At 51.3% G+C, this 22500-nt stretch overlaps 2 protein-coding genes across 21 annotated transcripts in view; one reads left to right on the plus strand and one right to left on the minus strand.

The window, feature by feature from the left end:
• The window catches only part of LOC143315809 (zinc finger protein GLI2-like), an 18926-nt gene extending 13409 nt beyond the window's left edge, over positions 1 to 5517 (plus strand). For both annotated transcript variants that reach the window (XM_076723270.1, XM_076723269.1), the window contains 3 exons: positions 477 to 755; positions 2054 to 2402; positions 2698 to 5517. In XM_076723270.1, the coding sequence (XP_076579385.1) occupies positions 477 to 755; positions 2054 to 2402; positions 2698 to 4913 (2844 nt within the window). In that variant the 3' untranslated portion in view covers positions 4914 to 5517. The remainder of the gene's footprint in view (positions 1 to 476; positions 756 to 2053; positions 2403 to 2697) is intronic.
• Positions 5518 to 17282: 11765 nt separating this feature from the next.
• LOC143315806 (CLIP-associating protein 1-B-like) overlaps positions 17283 to 22500 on the minus strand; it is a 30382-nt gene continuing 25164 nt past the window's right edge. For all 19 annotated transcript variants that reach the window (XM_076723266.1, XM_076723259.1, XM_076723264.1 and 16 more), the window contains 8 exons: positions 21707 to 21854; positions 21306 to 21531; positions 21168 to 21221; positions 20832 to 21034; positions 20614 to 20742; positions 20320 to 20526; positions 20127 to 20243; positions 17283 to 19544 (listed from right to left, as the gene is read on the minus strand). In XM_076723266.1, coding sequence (XP_076579381.1) covers positions 19461 to 19544; positions 20127 to 20243; positions 20320 to 20526; positions 20614 to 20742; positions 20832 to 21034; positions 21168 to 21221; positions 21306 to 21531; positions 21707 to 21854 — 1168 coding nt within the window. In that variant the 3' untranslated portion in view covers positions 17283 to 19460. The remainder of the gene's footprint in view (positions 19545 to 20126; positions 20244 to 20319; positions 20527 to 20613; positions 20743 to 20831; positions 21035 to 21167; positions 21222 to 21305; positions 21532 to 21706; positions 21855 to 22500) is intronic.

The following is a 22500-nucleotide window of genomic DNA, read 5'->3' on the forward strand; positions in this document are numbered from 1 at the left end:
ATCATGCTCACCACCCCCCCACCGTCCTGCCGAGTGGGACCACCTGCAGACGGCGAGTAGAAATGAAACCTGGCAGCACTTCAGAAAGTTCGCTGCTGATCCATCGCGCACACACACACACACACACACACACACACACACACACACGCACACACACCTGCACACTCACACTCACTGTATGCAGAACAAATCGAACTCAGGACAAAAAGGCCGTCACAGCTTCCCAAATCTGTGATTCTTTCTTCAAATTCATCCTGATGTTTTGTTCTGTTTGCAGGAAAACGATGAACTTTAGATGATCATTGATCTTTGAGCTGATTCAGGCCTTCAGGTTCAGATCCGTCCACTGCAGCATCACCTTCAGAAATGTCCAGATCCGACACTGAAGCTTGGAAATGTTGAGGCTGGACTCAGAGATCATTGTGAAACTGAACGTTTGAGTCACCGGCTGTGATCGATCTCTGTATTTCCTGCAGAAACCCTACGTATGTAAGATCCCCGGCTGTACGAAGCGCTACACGGACCCCAGCTCCCTCAGGAAGCACGTGAAGACGGTCCACGGCCCGGAGGCACACGTCACCAAGAAGCAGCGCGGCGAGCTGCCGCCGAGGCCGCCGGCGCCCCGGGAGAACGGCGAGAACGAGACGGGTAACAGAGAGAAAATCCAGAGGGAGGACAAGATTTCAGACAGCAGCTCCCCCAGAGGCAGGGAGGACTACCTGCACGTCAAATCCATCAAGGCGGAGAACTCGGTGGTAAGATGGCTCAGATGTGATCGGCCGTGAAGGGAACAGACCGAGGTTGTTAACGCTGTCTGCTAACTGCACTTTACCGCCTTTTATTCTGACAACTACAACTCTCTATCCTCACCTCTCCATTTCTCTCCCTCCTCTGACTTTCCTAACGGACAGACTTTGCTAAGGTGAGCTCACCTGTGGCTTATTACGCCATCTTTCACACCGTCCGTTGCCGTCCTTTGACGCCATTTCGCTCCATCAAATCACCAGTTTAATTCACTCCATTCTGACCATGAAGGGACGAAATCACGTTTCCCCTGAACCGCTGACTGAACTTTTGGAATCAAACTGATCTTGTATGAACTCAGTCCTTCATTTCATCATCAGCTGCAGCAGGATCTGGCTCTCACACTGCATGTCATCCATGACACTGCGTACGTCACTTATCCTTCACACAGCCAGTTAAACCTGCAGCGGAGACCCATCAACGCACGTCAGAGCCCGGACATGATGAAAGCCAAAGCGGGATTAATATTCAAACGCTGGGAATTGGTTTTGGCGCTCTGTGCAAACAGAGCCAACGATCAAGCTGTGATCAAGACAGCTTTTTAGCAGCGAATATATTAGAGTGTGAAGCGAGGCCGGTCAGGGCTCATTCACTGCGATGCATTGTTCAGGAGAAAGACGTGGAGGGTTTATAAGCACATATGACAAAGTGACTGGTGTTGACTGCTGCGGAATATTCAGGAAATGAGTGCAGAGGATGTCAAACCATGAGCCTGATAACACTCTTCAGAAATATTAGAAAACAGAGCATTTCTTCAACTGATTGCTTTTTGGGATAAATCGAAGTTGTGCAGGTGAAAGTGAAGAAAGCTCGCAGGCTTTTCAGTGTAAAACTGAAGCCAATCACTGCCGGCACCTCCATGTTCAACACGCCTCCACCCTCACAGTTTGTGAAGGCAGAAACGTGATCACATCTTGTGATGATTGGTCTGGCGCTCTGGCTCGGGCTCAAGCAGCCTTTCATCCTGCCCATTTCTAATTCACAGACAGACTAAGACAGCCTGTAATCTGTGGTGCACCCCCACCTCTTCACCCCATCCCAGAAAACACTCATTATTTACAATTAAGCTGGGGGAGGATAAAAGATTCAATGATTCGCTGTTCTTCGTGCCATGTTAGCCTCTGTTCCACTTTTGTTCTGCTGAGAAAAACTGTTTTTCAGGACAAACAGTCTTTTCTGCTTCACTCAATGCTCTTTTTATCTTGTCCTCTTCTTTCCATCTGCTCCATCCATCCGTCACTCCGTCCAGATGTATCAGTCCAGCCCTGGCGGTCAGTCATCATGTAGCAGCGAACCATCACCACTTGGCAGCGCCACCAACAATGACAGTGGAGTAGAAATGGCGGCGCACAGCGGGGGAAGCCTGGGGGACCTCAGCACCCCGGACGACCTGCCCTTGGTAGAGTCCTTAGGCTGTGAAGACTCCACCGGTGGGGTCGCGGCGGTGGGTCTCCACTTCCGAAAGCAGCTCGGCACCAGCCAACGCCTGGAGCATCTTAAGAAGGAGAAGCTGAAGACCGTGAGGGACTCGTGTCGGTGGGCCAGCAACCCAATGCCCCCGGCCCTCGGCACGAAGCTCCCACCCATACCAGCAAGTGGTGAGTAGAGTTCATTGAGTTTCTGATCCCCAGGGGTCAGAAAACTCCACAGCTAGCTCTGAATATAAGAAGCCAACCAACGTTCACTCTTCTTTTCGCTCTGGTTTGGTCTCCACCAACTCTTGAGATGAACATCTGACTGTTTAGCTGCTAATGTTCCCCGTTAGCTAAATGCTAAGTGCAGCACAATGCTAAAAACAGTTAGTCAGCATGCTGACACTGAATTTACTAGGTCCAAAAACTGCTGAACTAGCGAGAAAACAAGTGTCCAACATTTTCATCTGTTCATTCACAGGGTCCCTCCTGGAGAGTCCAAGTATGGGTGGTGGTCCGATGTCCTTCCCTGGTTCTGGCTTTGGTGATCTGAGCTCTGGTAAAATGACTCTGCTGGAAAACCTTTCAGAGCGCCGTGACAGCACCTCCAGTACCCTGAGCTCAGTGTACACCCTCAGCCGCCGCTCCTCAGGCATCTCCCCTTGCTACTCAAGTCGGCGCTCAAGCCAGGCATCGCAGTTCGGTGCAAACCGCCCCAGCAACCTTAGCTCTGCTGACTCCTATGACCCCATCTCTGCTGACATCTCCCGTCGCTCCAGTCAGACCAGCCAGTGTGGGGGAAGCAATGGAGGAGCGGGAGGGTATGGAGGAAGGGGTTTACCGAGCCCCCTCAGCCTGACCCCAGCCCAGCACTACCGCCTGAAGGCGAAATATGCTGCTGCCACTGGAGGTGCACCACCTACGCCTCTTCCCTACATGGACCAAATGTGTCTGAAGTCCCACACAACCCTGTACGGCGACTCCCAAGAATCCTCCACCACCAACAAGATACCATCCAGGCAGTACAGCAGCTACATCGCCCGGAGTCTGATGCCCCATGAGGTCCCGTCTAACATCCCCCGCAGAGCCAGTGACCCTGTGAGACGCGTGGCCACAGATCATCTCAGCCAGCCACAAATGCACCGCTACAACAGCATGGGCACACTGAGTGGAGGGGTGACCATTCAGCCCCACCCACCTTCTGCAGCAGATCGCCAACATTTATCCCAGCAAGGCTGCCTGAGATCAGATGGTAGTCCCCACCGCCACCCTTACAGCCTGAGGCCACCCAGCATCTCAGAGAATGTCACCATGGAGATGATAACGAGTGATATCCCTGAGGAGGACCTGCTGCTGCCTGACCTCAGCACTGACAACAGAGACACAACCAACAGAGTGCCAACCAATCAACAAATTTTCCAAGGACCCCCCAGTCTCCAGCAGCAGGTGTACTACCAGAGACGGACGGCCATGGTGAACACCAACATGAACTTATCTCATCAGGTTTTGGCCTCCAGCACGAGTCCAGGGCAGCAACAACACCTGTGTCTATCTTCACCGAGCAACAGCAAGGCCAATAAAGATGTTCACTGGAACAAAGTCTCTCTGGGTCCCATGGATGCCAGCCAGAACGTCTCCACAATGCAGGTCCGAGGGAACCTGGCTGTCCTCCAGCAAAACCAGAACTTTGGATGTTTTCACAACAATTTGAGCTCCGACCAGCAGGTGATCGAAAACCTTGTTAACTCAACACAGCAGAGATCCAGACAGATGAATGCTGAACCAGGAGTAAACTGCCTCCAGCAGCAGAGGTTCCAGCAGTCGTTAAATCTCAATGAAGGAATGAGTTCTCAGTACAGGTTCAACGAAAGCATCCGTCCCTATGATACGAACGGTAACACCACTTATCCTCTGTGTACGAACAGCACAGCAGCCATGCTAAGCCCCACGTGCAAACAGGAGCCGGTGGACATGGACACTGTTGACACGTACTTTGCAGATGCTGGATTTCAATCTGTGGAAGTTAAACTTGAAGACTGTGATGGACCGATCATGATTTCAGATCAGCAGAACTGTAACATGACCTCCCAGTATCCTTTGCAAACTGGGAATCAGAGCCATCTCCAACCAAAGCCACCAACTGCACCTAAATCTGTTAACAGGCACCTTTCGGGGCCGAAGGTCATTCAGCAAACAAGGCACCCAAGTAATGCCAACCCGGACGTTGCCTCCAGATTAGCCAGTGGTGGCAGTTTAGGACTTCACTGCAGCGACAGCAGTGGTGACAATGCCTTGTACTACATAGGGCAGATTCAAGTATTTGAACCCAACGGGAACTTGGACCATCCCGTTTCTCCTGTGGTGGTTGTTCCTCCTTTTGAAGACGATGCCGTGTCTAACAGTTCAGGTGACCACCAGGTGTCCAGAACTGTAGACTGTAACGCAGCACTGGAGCAGGCGCAGATAGACTTTGACAGCATGCTGGATGACGGGGATCACTCCAGCCTCATGTCTGGAACCCTGAGTCCAGGTCTGCTCCAGAGCTTGTCCCAGAGTTCCTCTCGCCTGACAACGCCCAGGAACTCGGTCACGTTGCCCGCTGTGCCGGTGGCGACGGGGAACATGGCCATTGGGGACATGAGCTCGCTGCTGACCGCTCTGGCAGAAGAGAGCAAGTTCCTGGACTTGATGTCGTAGCTGCAACGTGTTTGCAGAACGTTTAAACTCCTGACGCACAAAAAATATTCAGTGATGTGATTGTGTGCCAAAAAGGCGACTCTTGTTTTCTTGTACAGTCTCATTTGTTAATTATTTAAAATGGCCATTTTCTATACTTATTAAAAGCCATATTTTTGTTTGTTTGTTTGCCTTAGGTCGTAAATATGATGTAAACAGCAGGTGTTGTACAGGTCTGGAGTGACATCAGTCTTCTAAGTGCCTGGCTCAGCCAACACATATGCATGTTGTGCATATGATTACATCTGAAGTGTGTAAATTCAACCAGGTCGTTACCTGATACGACATGTTTGGAACGTACCATCACCACCAACTGGTTTTACACTGTAAACGACTTGAGCTGAACTTTCAGGGAGGAGACGCTTGATGTTTGATGCTGCTGAGGTTAACTGTGACGTCGGGCATCAGAGGCTTGATCTGAGGCTGAATCATGAACCCACGGAGACGTCGGTTGTGCTCCGGCAGCGAGAAGAGAAACAGACGCTTCTCTTTTGGACATTATTGGACCGGTTTGTTCTGCTGGTTGAATGTAAATCTCATTTGTACATTTTTAAAGAAATACAAAATCGACATTGATTTTTTTAAACAATCACTGTTTGTGTTGTTCTTCATTCTGATGTTTGAGGTCCTGAAAATATGTTTCTGACTTCCTTTAAAAAGCAAACTTTTCTCATTTGAGCTCATGTCATCACAACATTGTTAATATCCTCATGAACTGCAGCAAATCACCATCATGGCTGTTTCCTGATCTGGTTCAGGTTTGGCTTCTCGGTCAGGATCAGGTAAAGGTTAGAGAACAACCACCAGAGCAGGAAATAGAGATGAAGCTTTGTTCATCCTCGTATTCGCTCCGCTCGATCAGGTGTTGGTGTTGGTAAACATATCGTACGTCGAGAGCTGCAACTTTACAAACTGATCAAGCAGAAATGAAACATCTGACGGTTTGCTGCTTTTCCTTCTCACATACGACCATAAACTAAACAAACCTCGAGCTCTAGTTTCGACCAATCCGTCGATCGGATCAATCAGAGCTGAAAATAATCGGCAGCTGACGTGCCGTCATCTCCTGCTTCTTGTTGTAACTGAGCACTTTTCGTCGGTCCGTCCCTCCATTGAGGGAGTCGAGTGTTGATCGCTTCAATAATTCAACAACAGAACTTTTGCCTTTGAAGCCACGTTCCTGCGCTCTTTGCCGACGACGCACTTTCCTCAAACCTTTCCTGCTGAATGTCAGACCGCCACACATTAAGACTTTGCACGACCTCTTTCGAGGCGGCTTTGAAATAACTTCCCCTGACCTCGTCTTACCTCGCCGGCAAGAGCGGGCTTGACATAATGTAAATCCTCACTCGGAGGCTGATGAAAAAGGACGCTAACAGGAGGGGAAAAGGCTAGACGTGTGCAGAGCGGCCGCTGCTGCCGCCGTTAGCTCGTGTGTACTTCAATATTAGCTCTGACAGAGCGGCCCAGAGGACGCAGCTGCTGAAACCACATAAAACAAAGCAGCCGAGAGGAGCGGGAGGTTCCGGGGACGCGGCGCTCGGCGTCAGCGAGAGGAACAAATGATTTTAGTCTGTCAGGGAATTCAGCCGAGGATACGTTTGATCTGGAGTTTGTGATTGCTTTTGCCAACGGGATTCCTTATTCTCTCAGAGATGTGAAGTGGGAGAGAAAATAGCCCCGGGCTGTGAAATCCAACCAGGCTCCGAACAAGAGGTGGAGATAAGACGTGCAAAGATCGCGCATTAGCAGCACCTTCATTTATTGATGGAGATAACGCAGGGAGAAAGATGAAAGACGGGTTTCAGCGCTGTGCCACTGAGTTCATGGATTATGAATTCAAGGTAGAAATCATGGAAGTGTAATGGAAGTAAACCCAAACAGGGTGATGTTGGAGCAGAGAGTCCGTGAGGCCTTGAGTAAAGGTCAGAGGTGAAGACGGCGAGCATGCTGACGAATCACACAGATCAAACTTCTGCTTATGAATTTAGGACATTTATCAAACTCTGCTGGTTCCATTCGTCTGCAAAACCATGGAGTGCTTTGACCTGTGGTGGGCGGGGCAGGAAGTGAACACATCCAACAGAGACAAAGAGCTAATGAACGACACAAAATGCCGTCAAACGCCAAAAAAATCATTTCCTGATTTCTACCTGTTTCGGTTAACTTGATGTGAAAACACATCAGAGAAACATGTCGTCTGTTGTCGGACGCATTCAGAGCTCGGGCTGACACTCAGCGAGGACGCAGAAAAAACAAAAAGCTTGACCTTTACACCATTTTCCCACAATGCAATGCACACAGGAACGACCTTCATATTAAAAAGAGCAACGTCACAGCAGAATAAACATGTTTGCAGCAAAAAACGTTCACAGCGCCTCTGCAGAACTCACTCATTTAAACTATGTTAAGACTTTAAGTTCTGTATAATTATGGTCACAGCGAGCCGTGAGCCTCAGCCACTGCCCCAGCTCCACCCACGCCCCGCCCACGCTCCACCCACACTCCACCCACGCTCCGCCACTTTAACATTCGTCATGTATTTCAGTAACAAACACCTTTATTTTAGCCCAAATCATCTTTCTGTGAAGGGAATCCACCACCTGGAGTGTTTGTCAGCGAGCTTTATTTTGAAAGTCTAACAGGGTGTGTCATTAATTTACCTTGACCACAGAAGAAGAACATGACGTGACACTGACACAGTGGACCAGCGGGTCTATCACATGCTTTGACAGGTGATTTCCTGTTCGCATAAAATGGCGTACTGATTGATAAGTGATTGATAGCTGATTGATAGCTGATTGATAAGTGATTGATAGCTGATTGATAGCTGATTGATAAGTGATTGATAGCTGATTGATAAGTGATTGATAGCGGATTGATAAGTGATTGATAGCTGATTGATAAGTGATTGATAGCGGATTGATAAGTGATTGATAGCTGATTGATAAGTGATTGATAGCGGATTGATAAGTGATTGATAGCGGATTGATAAGTGATTGATAGCTGATTGATAGCTGATTGTTAAGTGATTGATAGCTGATTGATAGCTGATTGATAAGTGATTGATAGCTGATTGATACGTGATTGATAGCTGATTGATAAGTGATTGATAGCTGATTGATAAGTGATTGATAGCGGATTGATAAGTGATTGATAGCTGATTGATAGCTGATTGATAAGTGATTGATAGCTGATTGATAGCTGATTGATAGCGGATTGATAAGTGATTGATAACTCACGACCTTTTGTTCCACACACCTGTTGTTCGTGGACTCGTGATATTTCGCCGTGTGCTCAGCATGAAAGTTCATCCTGGAAGCAGTTTGACAAAAACACATCACTGCTCCACTCTGGACCGTCTCACCTGCTTCCTCCAGGGCCTTCATCCGCGCTCGGGTCTTCCCCGGCAGATGGCGCTCGCTCCGTCATCATGGAGGTACTCAGGTTGGCGTCAAACTCCATCTGCAGAGGAAGACCGAGACATGCGGTTGAGGTTTTTTTAAGGTACAGCCTGAACTCGACCAGGTCCTAAAGTTAATTCACTCTTCTTCTACTCATTTAACTCGAGCCGCCGGCGGCTCGGCGTTCTGTGCGGTCAGCCGCCGAGTCGCCGCCTCTCAAACTGCCACTGTGACGATGTGGAAAGCGACAGCCCGGCCTTGACGGCTCAATTACGGCCGTGACAGCAGAGGCGCCGTGATGTGAAGGAGACTCTCAGCTCTGACCTCCACCTCCCTCTTCCTCGCGATGGCACCACGTCCCATCAGCACATGATGGCGTTATTATCACACGTGTGACAGCGCGGCCCGGCCGGATCCCTCCTGCAGCTCGCCGTGTCAGCGCGGATGATGGATAGTGCTCTGCAGCCGCTGATGCCTCATTCATTTCTATTAGACTAATATGTAAATCCCCTCCAGAGTTCAGCCGCTGCCTCCTGAAGCTGCGACGTTCATTTATGAATCAATTTCAGCAGCTTCTGGTCAAACTGGCAGCTGAGGAGTCTGTCTGTCTCCATTTGTTTCTGCCTGCAGATGATCCCGAATCACAGAGTCAAGCATCGCTGCACACAAGAAGACGACTGTAGAGACACTCAGCTGAACTCAAAGGGCATTTAAACCATCAGCAGAGTGACTGATGACTGCTGGAAAGATGAACCGAGAAGCTTTCAGGGAGTTTTCTTTTCTGTCTGTCCAGTTTGAGCGAAGCCTGTTTTACGATGATTAAATCGCTGTTTTTATGAATGGAGTCTGGTGGCTGTGGACAGCAGCTGGTCCTGGTTCAAATAAAAGGATCTGACTCTTTAACTAAGATGGATTGTTTAAACAATGTGGTCACAATCAGAACACCTTCAGCTGATGTTACCGCCTGTTTCAGGAGGGTTCAAAGGTCGTTCAGAAAGATGAGGTTCATCTGCGGCGACGACAGCTGACACACAAAAACACTCTGACATTCAAACTAAACTTCAGGAATCAGCTTCAACTGTTTAAGAGTAAAAGTGAAGCGCGTCAGGGTTCAGGCGATCCGAGCGTCTCGGCTCCTGAACACTTCTTACATGTGTGGCCCCTGAGGGACGAATGCATTATTAAGGCTCCTCTCATTTCAATAGGGCCACCTCCCTGCGAGAGCGAGCGCCGGGGCCGCCGTGTCAACGCTGCTTAATATTAACGAAGGCCCGCTGAATAATCACCATCCTCGCAAACGGAGGTCAACGCTGCGATGAAGCCTGAAAGGACGAAAACGGCGGACTGGTCCTTTAACGAGGCGTTCGTTAGTCTTCATCAGAGACCTTCAGTTTAGTGTTTTCCTGATTGAAACCACCTGAAAGGCCTGCAGGCTTTAAAGCGACCTCTTCTGTTACATCTTTAATATCGCCGTACCGTCCGCTCAAGTCCCAGCATGCATCACTTCTACGACCTCTGACAGCACTGCACACCCGTCCTGAACCCGAACTCACCCACGATCAGCAGTAACCAATCAGGAAACACTTCAAACTTTATGCCAAAAAAAACCAAACTTCCTGCTTTCTCTGCAAATAAAGACGTCAAACCTTGGAGCCGGCCAATCACCAGCCGGGCCTTCAGTGTCATGAACTAATACAGCATCCATATTCATGATATGTTCCTATGCAAAATAACATCTGTTTCCAACAACATGCCATCTGTCTGAGGGCCTCTGCGATATTAACGGTGGAAAACAACGACGCGCAGAGCTTAAAAAACAACCGCGGTGGTCATTATCTCGTCCGCCGCCATTCACACACACACACACACACACATGCAGTCAGACGGCAGGCCTGCACACACACTCAGCGTCTTGCTCAAGGACACTCTGGAACAGGAAGGTTCAGGATGTGAGTGCAGAGCGAGACGAGTCCAGACATCTGAGATGTTTGAGCTTTTCTCACAGTTTTGCAGTTATTTGCTTATTTAGCAGGTTTTTCTAATGAACGCTGGCACAAACTTGATGATGATGAACAGATCAGATATTTTCATATTGTCAGTTTGTGAGCTCATCCCAGAACAAACGTGTGTTTTCTGTAAACTGTTGAACGTCGTGTTTCAGGTTCAGGTCGGCGTCGCTGGTTAAAAGAAGACGTTTGGTTTTAATCGCTCGCCGACGCTTTGAATACGTTTTCAAAGCACTCAGTCTTTTCTCAGTTTTTAGACTCTCACTTTGTCTCATTTGATGTCTTTATTAAAAGTCTGACTCTTCCGGAGGAATATTTGGGATTTGCGTGACATTTTTTAGCGGCTTTAATGAAACTTTTTTCGTTTTCTTCTTCTCTGGACGAACGTGTGGTCCCGTAGTGAACTCAACCAATCCTCAGCGACAAAGGATCAACTTTTTAGTGACTCGACAGGAAGCTGAGAGTCGGCACTGGACTATCAAACTAAGGTTTGAGCTGAATGCTTGAATCCGGGGAGGAAGAGGAGCGTTAAACCTCTGTCAGGGTTTCGGGGAGTCAGCTGAGGGAGGTCAGCGCCGCCGCCCGGCTGCTCGCCGGGTCCTCCAGGTCTCCGCTCTCTGGAGGTTTGAGGATGGAGGTCCTCATTAAAGCCTCCCATCGCTCTGCCCTCTCCTCCTCTTCATCACCCAGCCCGCCTTCTCTGAGGATTCGCACCGCTAAACGTATGCCGGGACGGTCCAGGTGTCATCCGGCAGCCGGCAGCAGACACCTGCTGGATTCTGATTAGAAACACGCTTTAGCTTCGCTCGCATCCGTCATCTGCAGCCGCTCAGAACACCTGAAGAAGAGCTGCAGCCATGTTTGATCCGGCACTAAAGGCCGAGGGCGGCGCGGCGGCGAGTGTCTTGACGTTTTGGACGAGAAAGGCGGTTTTCGAGGATGCGATCCCGTCGTGGTCGAGCAGAGAAAACAGGAGTTCACGTCTGCTCGCTGTTCAAAGCCAGAAAGCAAACGGCAGAGAACAAAGCAGCTCTGTGTGCAAAGGCCGGCTGCTCGCCGAGTGTTTGTGTCTCAATTTCACCTCCTCCTCCTCCTCCTCCTCCTCCTCCTCCTCCTCCTCCATCACTGGCAAAGACAAGACGTTAGCAACACTATTATTTCATAGCCTGTGAAAACACAGATATGAGCTGTGTCAATCCGAGGCAGCCATCATAAATAGCTGATTTGCTCCTCTCGTCAGAGGAGCAATCAGAGGGAGGAAAGTTGATACACCTTGTTCAGAAAGTCTGTCTTTGTGCTGGAGGCCTTTGCCGAGGAGTCCACGAGGAGAACACGGAGCGCATAAAACATTCAGCACCTGATGCAACGCTGATCTCAGCTGCTTCGAGTTTCTCTCTGCTCGCTGAAAAGTCGCTCACGTGGTGCCAGAAAGCCTCTGAAGCCTGATTCTTCTGCTCAGTTTATAAATCAAGCTTTTCTCTTTGGTGGAGGAAGGTGGGGGCTTGTTTTCTTTACAGGCAGGAAACGCACCATCATTTTCCACTGCAATTAAGAGGGAGGCCCTGATGCTGAGGCCGGGCCGGTGCCAGCTCTGGGGATGTTTCTGGCACCTTCCAGCCTGTTTCTGGAAGGACTTAACAGGCCCCGGTTGCATGTCTTGGCTCTGGGTTTTGAGCTTGAGCCGGTGTCCCCTGACGTAATCCTTTAAGAAGCGGCTCTCCTGGCTGGCTGCGAAGCACCTCCGCATAAAGGGAGCCTCGCTGTGATTATCAGCGCGGTTAATAAAGCCGACGTGAAGCCAAAGTTAGCGGAAAACATGGAGGACGGCCCTGCTCCCCTTCCAGCTCCGCATTAGAGCCCATTTATGCAAAGCGGAGCTCGGCCTGTCGGCGGCTAATCATTGCGAGGATGATGGATGGTGTTTATTTTCTGATGATGGAACGCAACCCCCTGCCTGATGATAATTGTAATAAAAAGGACAGATCAAGCCGGCGAAGTTATTAAATTATCAGAGCATAATTTGCATTAATGCCTGCGTTTGGGCCGCAGAGATGGAGGAGCGGGGGTCTGACGGAGGCTCGGCGCCGCCTCGTTAGCGGGGGAGTCCACCTTGAAAAGCTGCCCGTGCCCTTGGCCCCCCGCAGATACCCCCAACGCCATCCCGACGCCATGACACGCGTCAGATGACAGGAGTCAGCTTCACTGTCAGACGCTGAGAGGCGTCAGACCTCCTCACTGACTCCAGATCAGTTTCGGCGTCTCCTTCCAGGACGCTTCGTTGAAGCACTTTTCAGATTTCAGAGAAACAGCCTGAGGAGGAGATGCGGCAGCCAATCAGAGGAATCCACAAACTTCAAACCAAACGCCGCGGAGGCTTCAGACGCCGACGCGTGTTTTAACCGGTGACAGAGTCCCTGTGGACCGACGCCATGTTCCAGGTGAGAGGCCATCATCTGAACACCACCACCGTCTCCAGGTAGAAGAAGAAGAAGAAGAAGAAGAAGAAGAAGAAGAAGAAGAAGAAGAAGAAATTGTAGTAGAAATAGAGGAAGTAGAAGAAAAAAGAAAAAGAAGAAGATGAAGTAGAGGTAGAAGAAGTTGTAATAGAAGCAGACGAAGAGGGAGAAGTAGATGAAGTAGAAATAGTAGAAGAAGAAAAAGGAAGAAGTACAAGTAAAAAGTAGAAGTAGTAGTGGAAGTAGTAGAAGAAGAAATAGAAGTAGAAGAAGAAGGAGTAGAAAAAGTAGTAGCAGTAGAAGTAGAAGCGTCAGCTGTTGACTGACAGGTCTTTTCAGGAGGTCCAATCAGCTCTCTCTCCTCTGCATCCGCTTCCTGTCGCTCAGGTGAAGGTGTTCCACCTCCAGCAGCTGTGAAGCTCCCTCTACTGGCACCAGGAGGAACCACCTCACCTGGGCGGAGGCTCAACACACACTCTGGACTGAGACGTTCACGTCTGACAAACACGACAAACGGCGCGAGAAGCTTCACAGGAAACAGGAAACAGGAAGCAGAAGAAGAAGAACGTGAGCAGAATTTGTGTGTTTAACTCCTGAGCTGAACCAGGCCGAAAGCTGCCGACTCATCTCTTCTCAAACCAAACCGGCTGCTTTATTTTATCAACCAGAAAAAGAGGATTTTGACGCCTCAGTCTGAGCCGCCGCGGTCACATGACGCTCAGACCTCAGCGAAGAGGCCGAGCGCTGCTGCACTGCTCTGTTAAATAATCATGATGAATAATGAAGGTGTGCGGGGCTCTGGCAGACCTCCCCTCCTGGGCGGACTTTTGGAGGCGGCCTGACAGGCCTCAGCGCCGCTCGGGGACGCGCGGGGGATGAATTTGTCTCCATATTAAGCAGCAGATTAGACCCGTTAAACGGAGGGCGGCGTGCAGAGGTGCCTCGCCTGGACCTCCGGGGTCTGAATCTCATCAGGCGAGGCCGGGCCGAGCCCTCCCCTCCGCCCCGCCTCGCGTCTTCCGCAAACTGGAAGTGACCCCGCGCTTCTGCCAGCCTCCGCCGCGGCTAAGCCCGGCCCTTCCCATCATGCACAGGGGCCGCGACGAGCTCCCATGAGCCTCGGCTCGCTCCCCGCCATCTGCCGTGATTTATAGAAAACGGCCGATGATTTATGGGCCAGTCATCTCACAATGAAGTCGTTCTCTTTCATTTGCGCGACCTCCCGACCCAGCCGCCACTCCCAGCCAGGTTGGGGAAATGCGTGCTAATCATACGCTGTGAGGGCTTTTAAACAGGCGGAGGCGGGCGGGTGGAGGTGTGCTGACGGGGTGGGGGCTGTAAACGGAGGGCCTTTAATGAAATTAATTTTCAGCAGCGTGTGCATACTGATGAAACGCCACACGGGCCACCGCTGAGCGACGCCAGCAGAGCCGTCTCAAGGTCTGACGGCGGGGAGGACTCGAGCAGCGGCGCGGCGCCGTCCCCACGCACCGCCCTGATCGACCAATCAAACGCCCCATTAGCAACCGGTGATCCAGTGTCTGAAGACTGATACAGCTGGAGTGCAGCTCGGAAAGCAAGCAGTGAGGCCCCGTACAGTGAGGGCCCGTACAGTGAGGCCCCGTACAGTGAGGCCCCGTACAGTGAGGCCCCGTTCACTGTGGCCCCGTACAGCGAGGCCCCGTACAGTGAGGCCCCGTTCACTGAGGCCCCGTACAGCGAGGCCCCGTACAGTGAGGCCCCGTTCACTGAGGCCCCGTACAGCGAGGCCCCGTACAGTGAGGCCCCGTTCACTGAGGCCGTACAGCGAGGCCCCGTACAGTGAGGCCCCGTTCACTGAGGCCCCGTACAGCGAGGCCCCGTACAGTGAGGGCCCGTTCACTGAGGCCCTGTACAGCGAGGCCCCGTACAGTGAGGCCCCGTACAGCGAGGCCCCGTTCACTGTGGCCCCGTACAGCGAGGCCCCGTACAGTGAGGGCCCATACAGTGAGGCCCCGTTCACTGTGGCCCCGTACAGTGAGGCCCCGTTCACTGTGGCCCCGTACAGCGAGGCCCCGTACAGTGAGGGCCCGTACAGCGAGGCCCCGTACAGTGAGGCCCCATTCACTGTGGCCCCGTACAGCGAGGCCCCGTACATGAGGGCCCGTACAGCGAGGCCCCGTTCACTGTGGCCCCGTACAGCGAGGGCCCGTACAGCGAGGCCCCGTTCACTGAGGCCCTGTACAGCGAGGCCCCGTACAGTGAGGCCCCGTTCACTGAGGCCCCGTACAGCGAGGCCCCGTTCACTGTGGCCCTGCAGGTTCATCCGTCATCTCTAACGTGATCCGGTTCAGACCAGTGAGTTCAGCAGCAACGCCACCTGCTAACCTGAGCCTCAACAACACCTGAGCGGTCCTGGTCTTGATACAGGTCCTGGTCTTGATGCAGGTCCTGGTCTTACATTGCTCTGGTTCCTTCAGAGTCTGGTTCTGGTCTCAGAGCGACTCTTCAGGAATTTTAGATATTTGTTTTGTTGAGAAATAAAAATCTGGTTTTAATTTCACGTCACTGAAACAGTACTTACAGTATTTTAGGTACTTGTACTTCAGTGTTTCCATTTTATGCTACTTTGTATGTCTACATCATCATCGAGGGAAATACTGATACTTTTTACTTTTACCTTTATTTCACAGTATTTGGTTACTTTTCAGATTCTGCATTCAAAACGTGACAATTTACTGCTTGAAGACGACAATACTGCTGTACTTCTACTGACAGTACTACAGTACTTTTACTGCATGAAGGTGACAGTACTGCAGTACTTCACTGATTGCAGCAGCAGGTTAAACAAACACATAAACATAAAATAAATACAATAAAGAAGAAAACTGACAATACTTGTGTACTTTTACTGCTGATCCTGCGTGAATACTGCAGTAAATGTTTGCAGTTTTCACTGTACTCTGGATATTTTCGTGCTGACTGAATCTCATTTTTGCTCCACTGAAGTTGAAGAGTTGAAGCAGAGGAACAAACGTGTCGTGCGCGCGCTCAGGTGATCAGCTGTACCTGCAGCACGTGTGTCAGTGTCGCGGCTGGTTTGTGTCTTCGTCCTGTCCCACGTTTCCTCTTCACGAACAGGACACGGAGGACCGAGGGGACAGAGACTCGGTGTCTCATGTCAAACCGCCGCGCTCACGGCGCCGCCTGGTGGTGGATTCCGACCTGACCTGCAGCTCCGACAGACAGGCAGACAGACAGACGGTCAGACAGACAGACAGACAGACAGGCAGACAGACAGACAGACAGACAGGCAGACAGACAGACAGACAGACAGACAGGCAGACAGACAGACAGACGGAAATAAACCGGCACATTTTCACCTCACGAGGAATAAAAAGTCTCAAACTTTAACCTGAAAAAACAAAAAAAAAATCCTGCCTTGAATCGTGAATTCACCTTCAAACAGCCTCCGCGGACACAGCAGACTCACACGGTGCCTGCTGCCCTCCTGATGACACACCTGCGCGTCTGCGTGCAAGTGCTCATGGGAATTGTAGTTCAACACTCACCGCTAAGGTCCAAATCCACGGATACAACACGCAGTGTTGGAGGAAGTATTCTCACCTTTAATGCGGTAAAAGTACCAGTACCACAAAAAAAATACTCCATTAGTAAAAAGGCTTGTATTCTCTGAAGTATTTCCAGCAGTAAAAGTACTGAATGTGCAGTAAATGTCACATAATTCTTCATCAGTTTGTTCATCCTGAAGCTTCAGTGTCAGAGCACGTTACTGTTGGAGCTGCTGCAGGTGGAGCAGGGGGGAGCCCAACCTTGGGCTCGGGCCCCTCCAGAGGGTCAGCAGATCAACATGAGGGGTCGTCAGCTGATCTGTTTCAGCTTCTTTTCTCTCATCTTTGATTTGGCTGTAAAATATTTGATCATTTTATCTTTCAGGGCCTCGAACGACCAAACATCTCATGAACATCTGAAACAGGACAAAGACTCAGAGACGCCGTCCTTTGAGACGTCTCAAACTCTTTGACTGTTCCTTGTTTCTCAGAAAATTCTCACCTTTTCAAAGGAGAAACTTTCCAAAGAATCTGAAAAGTCAAACATGTGAAGCTCCACCTTTGAAGTTTGAAGCTGCTCACGTTGAACTCATTTCGTGTTTGACAGGTCGCACCTGAACCTGAAGGTCGCTGTAACCACGGTCAGTCAGGTGTGACCCTGATGCCGTTAAAGAATTCGCTCATTTACAGACAATCGAGCCAAAGGTTCAGCACTTACCTCTGAAATCAGAGCACAAAGTAACGGACCGTAGAAATCTTCATGTACACATTGTACTGCAGTACTTCAGGACGTGGATTTACATCAGAAGACATCAGGAAGAAAAAGACATCAGAGGACGAAAATCTCATTTCAGACGTGTCAATAAAGTTTTCTGTCATTTATTGGAAAATGATGACTAAACGACAAAGAGGAGAAGTCTGATAGTTTATTTCAAGTTCAGCAAAGTCTAAGACAGGTGAGAGAGCCGACAGGTAAATATGTACAGCGATACACAGGAAGAGAACACAGAGTACTCTCACAGAGACGCGTCATGCACTGAGAAAACCACCTCACCACCGGCCTGAAGCGTATGTACAGCAGCTCTCCACCTCCGCCTTCAGCAGTATGCTGCAGTGTTAGTACACGCCAGTACACGCTAGTACACGTTAGTACTGCACAGGACTCGTTACCCAAAGGCACACACAGGAAATGGAAAGCATGTTTTTCAATCGGACGTTTGGAGGTTTGAAACTGTACGCCGTGGCCTTCGGCGGCTACGCTAACGCTGGACGGCTGCAGAGGACTTCAGCGTCTCTGGAGGCGACATTCGTCCGACGGGCGCCGACGGGCGCAGCGCCATTTAACAGTCTGAGGAGATGAACTGAGGCCTGAAGTCTTCAGCAGCGCCACATTAACGTCAGTCTGAACAGCCGACACGGAGCTACAGCCATGGCTGCTGAGCTTAGCTTAGCCTAGCTTAGCATAAAGACTGAGAGCAGGAAACAGCTGGTCTGGTTTGTTGTCTGGGTTTAACGCCCCCTGCTGGACTGAGCGACACAGAACACACAAGAGCTCAGGCAGCAGCCGGGACCAATCAGTCGATTCATTGATGACTTTGATCGGCAGAAAATGGGCGGGCTCTAATTCTCTGACTGTCTTTATGCTAAGCTAAGCTAACCAGCTGTGGCTCCATATTTACCCTCAGCCCGAAAGCACGGTGGAGTATTTCCCAAAATGTCCGAGCATCCCTTAAACCTCATCTGTAGCGTTTGTTTGAACTTGCCTTGTGCGCCACAGCCGGGCGGAGTTTAGCACCAGGAAAGTCCAACCAATCAGGGGCTTTAAAGTTTCAGCGTAATGAGGCGCGTTTGTTAGTGTTTTAAGAAGCAGCAGGAACATTTTCTCATGATATCGTTAAAAATATACATCGAGCGCTGAGAGTGTCTCAGAGGACGGACGCCGCCCAGCTCTGCGGCGCGTCCACTACTTTATTGCTAATGTCCAAAGATCAAACGCTCTTTCAGACTCTGCTCGTCGGTTAGCATTGGCGCTAGCTTCTAGTAGCATCCAATCCCTCAGATTGTCCGTCTGTCTGTCAGATTCAGGCCGTTTCACATTTTAAAGGTCAAACATTCATTTTCCAACAGCTGATGCAGTTTTTTCTTTTAAAACAGTTTAAAACAGTTTGTCAATAAACCGGCGTCTTCAGCTCGCCGCCAACCGAAGCGTCCAACATGAAAACATGACAGGATTAAAAGTGTGACGGGACGTTCAGACCTCCTTTTTCAGAGTAACATCATAAATATATTCAGTGTTTTGGAATGAGACTCAGATCACAGTCTTGACTCGACAGCTCGAGGACGTCAAAACCAGTTTGATCCCAGTTTGAGCACAGCTGGTCCTTCAGCGTCCCGTCGCTCAGAGACGGCGGAGGAGAACAAACCTCTCGTCTTTCGCCGCGGCGTCTTCAAACCATCAGCCGAGCGACTTTTGGGCTTCAGATGGACTGAAAACGAAAAAATCTCTAAACGACAAACAGTGAATCTTATTCAAAGTGAGCGTCGCACATCTCCCACTTTAAACAGCACCGATCTCCTGTGAGCGGCGGCGCTCCACATCGCTGGCGGCGCTGCACGATTGGCCGCCCAACGATCCTTCAGTCAGGAAACGTCGCCTGCTGTGGAAATCAAAGCTCAGGATTTTGACAGGTCAAAGGTCTTTAAAGGTGCGGCGAGGCAGCGCTCAGGAAGGACGAGCGCAGGTCCTGAAGCTCTTTACATTCAGCGCACAACAAGCCGACGGGTCAAAGGTCGTAAACCAACGAAAACACCGATGAAGAGTCGCAGCTCTGACTCACCTCAGGCCTTTTCTAAGTTTACGACGACGACGACGACGGGAAGCTTGATTGGACGCTTTAAGGCTCGTGACTGCAGTGAGAGAGGAAGAGGACGTCGGCTCAGGTGGAGCGTCACCTGCCTGAAATCAGCTTTCAACACGAGAAGAGACGACGTCAGCTTCTGAAGCAGGAAGTCGTCGTTCAGATCCGCAGAGAACCTCCACATCCTGTCGGCGCCGACGTCGGCGTGACGGAGCGCGGCGGGGGACAGGGAGTTAGTAGGAGGAGATGTCGGAGGAGCTGCTGCTGTTGCTGGTGGAGGTCTGGGCCCGCTTGATGTACAGGTTGAGCAGCTTCATCTGCGGGAGGGAAACAGCATTAGAGGACACAGCGTCCGTCCCTGTCTCAAACCCTGACGGCGGGTTTGCTCTCGGTCCAGATCTCATCAGCGGATCAGGTCTGGTTCTGCACCACAGAGACAGAAAACGCCGAATTCACAAACTCTGACCGACTTCCTGTGAACCAGTCGTGCGTCTGTCACAGCGAACAGCGAGTCCTCGTCTGAACACACGTCCTGCACAGCAGTCATGTCTCCAGCGTGTCCTCACAAACCTGTGGTCGGCTCACTGCTGCCCCCTGGTGGCTGGTGGGCGTCAACACCTCAATTCTCCAGGTGACGTCTGCGTCTTACCTGTTTGTCTGAGCAGTTTTTCAGGTGGTCAGTTTGACAGAAGCACACCTGGTTCAGAGATCAGAGTTTCCTGTGACCGACTCGTCGCTGCTGATGACGTCCGTAAAGTCTTATCTTATCTTATCTTATCTTATCTTATCTTATCTTGGTGTTAAAGAGTGCAGGCAGGTTACCTGAAGGTGTCTGAACACACGTTTTCTGTCAGCAAACTGTGACGGGCGGACTGCTGAGAGACAGGAAGTGGGCGTACCTTGCTGCCGGTCAGCTGAGCCAGGTAAGGCTTGAGCTCCTCTCCAATCACGGAGTAGATGGCCACCAGGCAGAAGACGCTGGCCTTCCTCACGCTGCTCTCGGTGTTGTCGTAGCCCTGAAAACAGCAGACAGTGTGAGTGCACGGCGGCGGCGGCGGAGGACTCTGATGACTCCTGAAGGTTGGAGCTCACCTGCAGGAGTCCAGGTATGATGTCGGACAGCAGCTGATGGAGTGGCTCCTTGGCGATGCGTTCGATGGCCCTCGTCTGCATCTTGATGGCGGCCAGGTTGATGGGGTAGTCCGCCGTCTGCACGATGGGACAGAGGACCTTGATGCACTGCTCCGGGTGGATGGAGCCCGCCAGCGTGGAGGCCGCCTCCTCCGCCGCACGCACCACCTGCAGCCAATGAAGAGGAGAGAAGAGGAGCGAGGGAGGGTCAGAGGAGGCTGTTGACCGTAAACGGCGGATCAGACCCGAACTCACCTCCTTGTGCGAGTCCTTGTGAGCCTCCAGCGTCTTCATGATGGTCAGCTCGGCATAGTTCTTGAAGCGGGCCGGCTGGTTCCTCAGGATCTCCTTCAGGACTCGCAGGGACAGCGCCCGGATGGTGTGCTGAGGCAGAGGAGTCGTTCACAGTGAGCTCTCCACAAACACCACGCTCACAGAGACAGACTTAAAGGGGCGGGGGCTCGTGTCCTTACGTCTTTGTCTCCCAGCGTCTCCAGCAGCAGCAGCAGCATGGTCTTGAAGTGCTCCTCCCACACCACCAGGCTGTCCTCTCGGGCCACTTTCAGCAGCTCCAGCAGGGTCCCCCGGCGCTCCTCGGGGCCCCGCTCCCCCGTGTGGCCCTGGGAGAGCTCCTTCAGCAGCCCCCCCACCAGCTCCAGCTGCTCTGCAGGAGCCGCTGCGGGAGGAGGAAGGAAATCAGCTCCGTCAGTCTCCTCTCAGACCCGCGTCACGTGACTTTCACGGTGTCGGGAGGAGTCACGTGACGTGTTTCTGGTGTCTGCGAATGACAGGACTCGGTGGTGTTTTACCTGGGAAGCTTTTGGCGTTCGTCATCTTGTTTTCCACACTTTCTTGTCGGCAGCCTGCGATGAAAAAGTTTCAGTTTGAAGACGAAACGAGACAAACGACTACAAGAAAATCTCTTTTCAAAGTGACGGCGGCCTCACCGTCTCGCAGCTGTTCCACGGCGTCCTCGTACAGCGCCTCCTTCAGGGCGGCTTTGTCCAGCGCGCTGATGCCGTCGGTGTAGTTGTAGGGGTTGTAGTCTCGGAAGCGCGGGCCGGCGAAGGAGCGCGGCGAAGGCGTGTTCAGCAGGGACGTCTTGTTGTCCAAGGCAGTGCGTCCCCCGCCCACCAGGTCGCCGCCGGAGTCTGAGGACGCCCCGACTCCAGACTGGAGAAGGACAGCATCATCATCATCATCATCATCATCATCATCATCATCATCAGTCTGAATGAGCTCGTGAAAAAATGCCCTCGAGCTAACGGCTAACGTCTAACATCACACGTCAAAGTGCGTCTTGAATGTGCCAGATGAAAGACGTCCTGTCAGACGTCCCTCTCCTCACCATGCCGTCCCTCTTGCCGTCCCTCCTCTGCGGCTCCATCAGGTCTTCTTGGCTGCGGAAGCTGAAGTTCTGGATGGCCTCGGTGACGCCCCGCAGAGAGCTGTAGATCTCGTCTGAGTTCAGGTTTTCGCTGTCGTACTCCAGCATGCTGCGGGCGGGACAGACGGGCTCGTTAGAGGGGACACGTCGGGTCTCTGTGACTCTGCTGCCTGAGACGCTTCTCTGTGGTGACCCAGGACCACTTCAGGTGGTGGATTCAGTCATGAAATGGTCCTGGATCAGCACCGCGTCTCTTCAAAGCTTGTGGACAATGAGCGAGGACACTTTCTGGGACATGGACCAAACACAGTCCTCACCCACTGAGGCGCTTCGTTTCCTGGTCTCAGTTTTAGCTTTTTGGTGTAAATGTCGACAAAAAGAGAAACTCAAAGACGGATTTGTCTTCAAACTTTCCCAAACTTTCCCAAACTTCCCAGAACGCCAACGTGTGAGACAAACACACACGACAAGGAAACAGGCAGCGCTGTGGGGTCAGAGGTCGAGCCTGCAGACCACGTGCAGGGCCGCGCACGTGGAAATTAAATCTGGTTTTTTAGGACGAGGAGGACGAGGAGGATGAAGAGGACGAGGAGGAGGAGGAGGAAGAGAAGGAGGAGGAGGAAGAGAAGGAGCAGGACAAGGAGGAGGAGGAGGAGGATGAAGAGGAGGAGGAGGAGGACGAGGAGGAAGAGGAGGATGAAGAGGAGGAGCAGGACAAGGAGGAGAAGGTGGAGGAGGATGTGGAGGAGGAGGAG

Source organism: Chaetodon auriga, chromosome 23, assembly GCF_051107435.1.
Source record: "Chaetodon auriga isolate fChaAug3 chromosome 23, fChaAug3.hap1, whole genome shotgun sequence".
NCBI lineage: Eukaryota > Metazoa > Chordata > Actinopteri > Chaetodontiformes > Chaetodontidae > Chaetodon > Chaetodon auriga.